General features: G+C 53.7%; 1 protein-coding gene across 1 annotated transcript; it reads left to right on the top strand.

The window, feature by feature from the left end:
• The first annotated feature begins 457 nt into the window (after positions 1-457).
• On the top strand, positions 458-7,264 carry SOST (sclerostin). Its single transcript, XM_017516182.2, has 2 exons — positions 458-2,513; positions 5,250-7,264. The coding sequence occupies exons 1-2, from the start codon at positions 2,294-2,296 to the stop codon at positions 5,669-5,671; spliced, it is 642 nt and encodes a 213-aa protein (XP_017371671.1). The 5' UTR covers positions 458-2,293; the 3' UTR covers positions 5,672-7,264.
• Positions 7,265-7,556: the final 292 nt, after the last annotated feature.

The following is a 7,556-nucleotide window of genomic DNA, read 5'->3' as shown; positions in this document are numbered from 1 at the left end:
AGTGAGCTGAGATTGTGCCATTGCATCCCAGCCTAGGTGACAGAGCAAGAGTCTGTCTCAAAAAATAAAAAATAAACCATACAAGGATGCTCATAGTAGCCTTGCTGAAAATAAGAAAAAATTGGAAATAACCCAAACTATTCACAATAGGAATCAGCTAAATAATTCCAGGGAATACTGTGAACAATGCCAAGTTTGTGGACTAAGACCAAACGGCTGTCGATGACTTCACGTTAAACGAAAAGGCACAAGATATCACAGCAGGTTCTTGCTGAGCCATTCAGAGGGGTGGAGGTCATTTAGAGGTTCAAAGACTCCACTGGAGTCTTCTTTTTTCATTTAATATTAGTTCACTTCCAAATAAAATAAGGAAAGGAAATCATGCCCAGTCCTGGGCCTTACCATCCTTATGACTGAAGAATCGCCCTTCCTTTTGTCTCCAGCAGGTGGCAGACGTGTTCCAGGGATGGATCCTGCTGTCTCTAATGCAAATGGTCCAGCTGCTCCCAACAGCAGGTGGGGCTATAAGCACCCATCCTATCTGCTCAAGGAACCCAGGCATCAGAACTGCTCTCTCGCAAGTCCATTGCAAGAAGGCAGTTGTCTGGCCACGAGAGGGTTAACAGTGCACATTCCAGAGCAAGGGAAAAGGAGGCTGGATGGTCAGACAAGGAGAGGGGGTGTGGAGGGCCAGCTTCTCACAACACTACCGGCTCTGCTGGGAGAGATAGATCACCCCCAACAATGGCCACAGCTGTTTTCATCTGCCCCAAAGGAAACTGACTTAGGAAGCAGGTATCAGAGAGGGCCCTTCCTGAGGGGGCTTCTGTCTGGCTTGTAAAACTGTCAGAGCAGCTGCATTCATGTGTCGGGTGATGGATGATGGAAAGGACGACAGTCAGCTGCAGATGGACACAGCCACTTGCAAGCTGAGGCAGGTGGCAAAGGCCTTGCAGAGGGTCTGCAGGTGATTTCAATGAATCAATGAAACTGATTCATTGCCCAGTTAAAATACCAGGAGGATCTGGGCCGTCTCTTCCCAGGAGCTGCTCATCCTCAAACAATCTGTCTTCAATGAAAGCCTCCTCCAACCCTCCTTTCTATTCTTGCACCTCAGGTGTGAACCTTTCTCCCCACTGCCTCTACCTGGCCCCCAGCCCTGTGCCCTTCATTCTATGCAGAGCCAAGGTGGCAATTTCTCTTAGCTTCTTTGTGACTGGTTGGTCCTGGGATGGCTTCATGGAACACAACCTGTGGTATGCACCAATGAAACTTTCCATGTAGGACTCAAACTGTTTTTGAAAAATGTAAGCGGCTGCAAGGCGAGAAAAAAAAATGTCAGCACTAGAAATGCTGGCCATAGCTTTTGCTGAGGAAAGGAATTTGGTGTTATCTGCTCGCACCCACAGCCTGGTTGGGAAATGACTGTCTTCAGCCCATCCCACTGCGAGCCACAGTGAGTGTCCTGGCTCGGAAATGCCTGTCACGGTACACAGAATCCCCGAGGAGCATGAGCTGGGATTTCCTCTGTGAGCCGCATCATGGGAGCCTGAATGACCAGCACATCCTCCACTTGTAACCAGAGTCCTGTCCCCTCTCCCAAGTGGCCACCCTTACTCTGGCCCTCTAATTCTCTCTCTTGCCTTCTAGAAAATGCCAAGAGAGGGGCTTCCTTGGTCAGGACAGTCAATGCTGAGACTCGTGGAGTTGGGGCCAATGGGATTTCTTAAAAAGCATCTTTCTGCCTCTGGCTGGGTCTATGGGGGTCAAACAGACACCCCTTGGGCCATTTGTTGGTGGGGTAACAAATGAACTTGGCTTGAGAAATGGAATAGGCTGGGCTCAGCCCTGCAAAGCACTCGGAACTGCATACTTTCTTTGTTGAATGGGTCCACAGTTTGTTTTGAGAATGCCCGAGGGCCCAGGGACAATTAAAAGCCGGAGCTCATTTTGATATCTGAAAACCACAGCCGCCAGCACGTGGGAGGTGCCGGAGAGCAGGCTTGGGCCAAGCCTCACACGCCCCCTCTCTCTGGGTCACCTGGGAGTGCCAGTAGCAATTTGGAAGTTTGCTGAGCTAGAGGAGAAGTCTTTAGGGAGGGTTTGCTCTGAGCACACCCTTTTCTCTCCCCCCCCAACCCGGGGCTGAGGGAAACAGGGGACCAGCCCTGCCCCAGCCTGTCCTCATTGGCTGGCATGAGGCAGAGGGGGGCTTTAAAAAGGCGACCGTGTCTCAGCTGGGGACCAGAGCCTGTGCTACTGGAAGGCTGCGTGCCCTCCTCTGGCTGGCACCATGCAGCTCCCTCTAGCCCTGTGTCTCGTTTGCCTGCTGGTGCACGCAGCCTTCCGCGTGGTGGAGGGCCAGGGGTGGCAGGCCTTCAAGAACGATGCCACGGAAATCATCCCTGAGCTGGGAGAGTACCCCGAGCCTCCACCAGAGCTGGAGAACAACAAGACCATGAACCGGGCGGAGAACGGAGGGCGGCCTCCCCACCACCCTTTTGAGACCAAAGGTATGGGGTAGAGGAGGGAATTCTTAGGAAAAGGGTCCTGGGGAGGTTTTAGAAACTTCTCTTTGGGAGGCTTTGAAGACTGGGGTAGACCCAGAGAAGACCGCTGGCCTCTGCCAGCACTGGTGGAAGAACAGCTTTGACTGGAGGCAGGGGAAGGATGGCTCTGGTGCAGCCTTCGAATTCAGGTGCAGGGGCACGAGGCCAGGTGGAGTCTGTCAGTGAGAGCCCAGGGCAGGGAGGAGGCTGGGGTGGTGAGGGTATGGCATCAGGGCATCAGAACAGGCTCAGGGGCTCAGAAAAGAAAAGGTTTCAAAGAATCTCCTCCTGGGAATATAGGAACCACATCCAATTGCTGGTACCATTGGGGAGGGAACAAGGTGAGGGAGCCTCCCATCCACAGAACAGCGCCTGTGGGGTGCCAGACACTATGCTGCCTGTGGCTGTCCCCACCACACAGATCCACGTCATGGAACCCCAGGAGGTGAGACCTCAGCTCGAAGGGAAAGAAACAGGCTCTAGGCACTCAGTAACTTGGTAGTGAGGAGAAGAGCTGAGGTTTGAACCTGGTTTGATTCAACTGCAAGACAGTCCTGGTGTGTGTTTGTGGGGGGGTGTTGGGGACAGATCCCCACAAGGCAGTGCAAGAGGAAGGCCAGAGAGGCACCCCTGCAGTGTGCATTGCCCATGGCCTGCCCACGGAGCTGGCGTTTGAAGGAATGGGCACTGTTGGCACAGGTTTAGCCTCTGACATGGGTGCAGCTGTGTCCAGGTCCTAGAGGGCACATAGCATCCTCTGTGCCAGAGTAGGCACATCTGTTCTCAGTGGCCACCCCAGTCCCAGCCTTCCCTCATTCCAGGGGAGGGAGAAGGAAAGGAGACCCTAGGCTCCTGGTCAGGCCTGCACAGTGTGCACGTTTGCTTCTATGGTTGGCAGGGATCACAGGGCCGTGGGTGGGGACGGGAGTGACACTTCAGACTAAGGGCTTCACTGCACTCTGGCCATTATCCAGGTGGCAGAGAAGCCGACTGCCCAGGCTCCTGCACCCCAGCCTTCCCTGCGTCACAACCTGTTGGGGTTATGGAGTGCTAAAAAGGGCCACCACCAGGGAGGCCAGCCAGGACCCTGTGCCTTTGAAATGGAGGACAAAGGTGCCTCCTCCCACAGCCCCCTTTCCAGGCAAGGTCAGCTGGGCTCCAGTGACTGCCTGAAGGGCTGTAGGGAACCCAAACACAAGCTGTCCACCTTACTGGGCTCCTGTGAGGGACCACAGCCCCTGAGGAAGCCACATGCTCAAAACAAAGTCACAATCTGCAGAGGAAGTGACTGACCTAGGGGCACTATTCTTGGAAAGCTCCCAAATGCCCCCTTCCCTGGGCAAATGCCCCCCCAATACACATCCCAGCCCTACAGAGGTGAGGATGCAAACCAGCCCACAAACCAGAAAGCAACCCCAGACAATGGCAGCGGCCACATCTCCCCTGCTGTGCTTGCTCTCCAGAGTGGGGGTAGGGTGGGGGTGGCCTTCTCTGCCCCCTCTCTGGTTTGGTCTGAAGACTATTTTTCATTCTTCTGTGTCACATTGCAACTATCCCTATGAAACCTCTGGGGGTGGACTAGTACTCACACAAGGACCAGCTATTTAAAAAACTCCCACACATCTAAGTCCACCGTAAGAGACACGGTCAAGGTGTGCGCAGGGGATGAGGTCATTCCTCTGAACCCAATCTCTGCCTGCACAGGGAGTATCACCATGAGGTGCCCATCCAAATAACACAGAGCAAGAAATGTGCCCAGCAGACAGCTGGGTAAATGTATGTGGCAGCTGAACCTGTAGGTTTTGGTCAGAGCTCAGGCCTTAACTAGAGTAAAAAGCAGCCCTCGGCTCCGACCCCCAGCGCAGCTTCCAACTGGTGCTCCAACACAGAGCCTCCACTCTTATGGGAGCCAAAAGGTGCTGCAACCCCAGGGAAGTGAGGTCTGGATTGTGCAGCCCTGCCTTCTGTGGCTGGGCCTCAGTATTCTCATTGATAATAAGGGGGTTGGACACTGTGCCTTTGATTCCTTTCAAGTCTAATGAATTCCTGTCCTGATCACCTCCCCTTCTGTCACCTCCACAGCAGCTGCCCTGATTTATTACCTTCAATTAACCTCTACTCTTTTCTCCATCTCCTGTTCACCCCTCCCAAGTGGCTGGAAAAGGAATTTGGGGAAAACCAGAGCCAGGGAGAAGGTGTGGCGGGTACTTACTTACGCTGCCCAGGCCAGGGTCCCTGCGGCATAAGTGTGGCTTAAATCATAAGAGGATCCCGAGGAGAAAAATAATAGTAATAATAATACATCATAACAGCTGATGCTTCCAGCTGTATGTGCCAAGTGGTATTCTCTGCATTGCCTGCCTAATGGATTAACTCACAATGCTTGGGGCGGCCCATTTTACAGAGTGGAAGAGAGGGGTTAAGGAACTTGCCCAAGATGACACCTGCAGTGAGCGATGGAGCCCTGGTGTTTGCACCCCAGCAGTCATTTGGCTCTGAGGAGACAGGGTGTGCAGGAGGGCTTTCCACCAGCTCTAGAGGATCTGGGACATTCATGCAACAGGTGTCCAGGGGCAAAAGCCTCTGGAGACCGGGAGAGGCAGGCTTTGCAAAAGCAGGACTGGGGTGGAGGGAGCCGGGCCGGGCCAGGGTGGTGGTGGCCGGGTGGGCGGCCACCCTCACGCGTGTCTCTCTCCGCAGACGCGTCCGAGTACAGCTGCCGCGAGCTGCACTTCACCCGCTACGTGACCGACGGGCCGTGCCGCAGCGCCAAGCCGGTCACCGAGCTGGTGTGCTCCGGCCAGTGCGGCCCCGCGCGCCTGCTGCCCAACGCCATCGGCCGTGGCAAGTGGTGGCGCCCGAGCGGGCCTGACTTTCGCTGCATCCCCGACCGCTACCGCGCGCAGCGCGTGCAGCTGCTGTGTCCCGGCGGTGCGGCCCCGCGCGCGCGCAAGGTGCGCCTAGTGGCCTCGTGCAAGTGCAAGCGCCTCACCCGCTTCCACAACCAGTCGGAGCTCAAGGACTTCGGGCCCGAGGCCGCGAGGCCGCAGAAGGGCCGGAAGCCTCGGCCCCGCGCCCGGGGCACCAAAGCCAACCAGGCTGAGCTGGAGAACGCCTACTAGACTCCACCCGCACCCCACCCTGTGGCGGGCGACCCGGCCCTGTGCCCCACGTTTCTGTCCTCTGCGCGTGGTTCGACTGTTTATATTTCATTGTAAATGCCTGCAACCCAGGGCAGGGGGCCCAGACCTTCCAGGCCTTGTGGCATCCCGGGCACCGGCAAGGCCCACCTCGGCCGGCCAGCTGAGGGGTCCCGCGGGGTAGGGGAGGGAGTTGAGAGTCACAGACACTGAGCCACGCAGCCCCGCCTCCGGGGTCGCCTACCTTTGCTGGTCCCACTTCAGAGGAGGCAGAATTGGAAGCGTTTTCACGGCCCTGGGGGTTTAAGAGAGCCGTATGGGAGTGTGACAAGTCCAGGGACAGGTTAATAAAGTTGGATAGGATTCCCCCTGCACCTCACTGCCCATCAGAAAGCCTGTGGCGTGCCCAGAGCACAAGACTAGGGGCATCTGTAGATGTGGTTTCTAGTCCTGGCTCTGCCACTAACTTGCTGTGTAACCTTGAACTCCACAATTCTCTTTTGGGACCTCGATTTCCACTTTGTAAAATGAGGGTGCAGGTGGGTTTAGGATCTCGAGGGGTCTACTGGCATATGAGTCCAAGCACTCCAGTGCCTTTTGAATGGGCAGAGATGAGAGAGAGAGAGAATAAATGAATGAGGTTGCATTGACTCAATGCCAATGTCACTTCCAGGATTCAGAATTCAGAGTTGTGATGCTCTCATCTGACAGCCAAAGATGAAAAACAAACAGAAAAAAAAAAAAAGAGTAAAGAGTCTATTTCTGGCTGACAAACCCCTGGAAGAAGCTATGTTGCTTCCCAGCCTGGCCTCCCCAGATGTTTGGCTACCTCCACCCCTCCATCTCAAAGGAATAACATCATCCACTGGGGTAGAGAAGGAGAGGGTCCTGAAGGTGGTGGGAGGAATAGAAATCACATCCCCCCCTCCCCCGCAACTTCTCAAAGAGCAGCATCCCTGCCCCGACCCACAGCCATATTTTACAGTCACCTTCTGAAGAGAAGTTCAAGGTCCCAGGACAGTGGTCTAGCCGGCCCGAGAGAGCAGCCATCACACCCTCCCAGACCAGCACATCCCTTCTGAGATGCCACCTTCTGCCCACCGCTCACAGACACATTTCTGCCTAGAAAATGGCTTCCTCCTCCTCTTACATGTGACGGCATTTCTTACACTAAAAGAATATTATTGGGAGAAAAATCACAAGTGCTGTACATATGCTGAGCGACTGCAGAGCATAATAGCTGCCACCCAAAAATCTTTTTGAAAATCATTTCCAGACAACCTCTTACTTTCTGTGTAGCTTTTGTTTTTTTAAAAAATGTTTTAAACAGAAGCACATGCCGTACGAAAGCCTGCAGGACTGGTCGGTTCTTACAATCCTTCCACGTGGGACTTGTCCACAAGAATGAAAGTAGTGGTTTTTAAAGAGTTAAGTTACATATTTATTTTCTCACTTAAGTTATTTATGCAAAAGTTTTTCTTGTAGAGAATGGCAATGTTAATATTGCTTATGAAATAACAGTCTTTTCTTCCAGGCCAGAGACATTGTTAATAAAGACGATGAATCATGACCAAACGGATGTGGTCTCATTTTGTTGACCACACACAATGTCATTTATGTCAAAGTTGACACCCTTCTGTTGGTCACTAGGGCTCAAACCTTGGACACACCTTTGACGGCTCTCTGGTGGCCCTTGTGGCAATTATGTCTTCCTTTGAAAAGTCATGTTTGTCCCTTCCTTTCCAAACCCAGACCTCATTTCTTCACCCAGGGCATTGTCATAACCTCAGCCTTGTCTCCTTTTAGCAGCCTGCCCTCCATGCTGGCTTCCAAAAATGCTGTTCTCTTTGTATCACTCCCCTGCTCA

This window comes from Cebus imitator, unplaced genomic scaffold (assembly GCF_001604975.1).
Source record: "Cebus imitator isolate Cc_AM_T3 unplaced genomic scaffold, Cebus_imitator-1.0 Scaffold573, whole genome shotgun sequence".
Lineage (NCBI taxonomy): Eukaryota > Metazoa > Chordata > Mammalia > Primates > Cebidae > Cebus > Cebus imitator.
The sequence above is the reverse complement of the archived record's forward strand: the minus strand, read 5'-3'. Positions and strand labels throughout refer to the sequence as shown.

Excerpts from the sequence above, each read along its gene's own strand:
- SOST (XM_017516182.2), top strand. The coding sequence starts at position 2,294 with ATGCAGCTCCCTCTAGCCCTGTGTCTCGTTTGCCTGCTGGTGCACGCA. Across the intron at positions 2,514-5,249 it reads CCACCCTTTTGAGACCAAAG|ACGCGTCCGAGTACAGCTGC; the intron begins GTATGGGGTAGA and ends CTCTCTCCGCAG.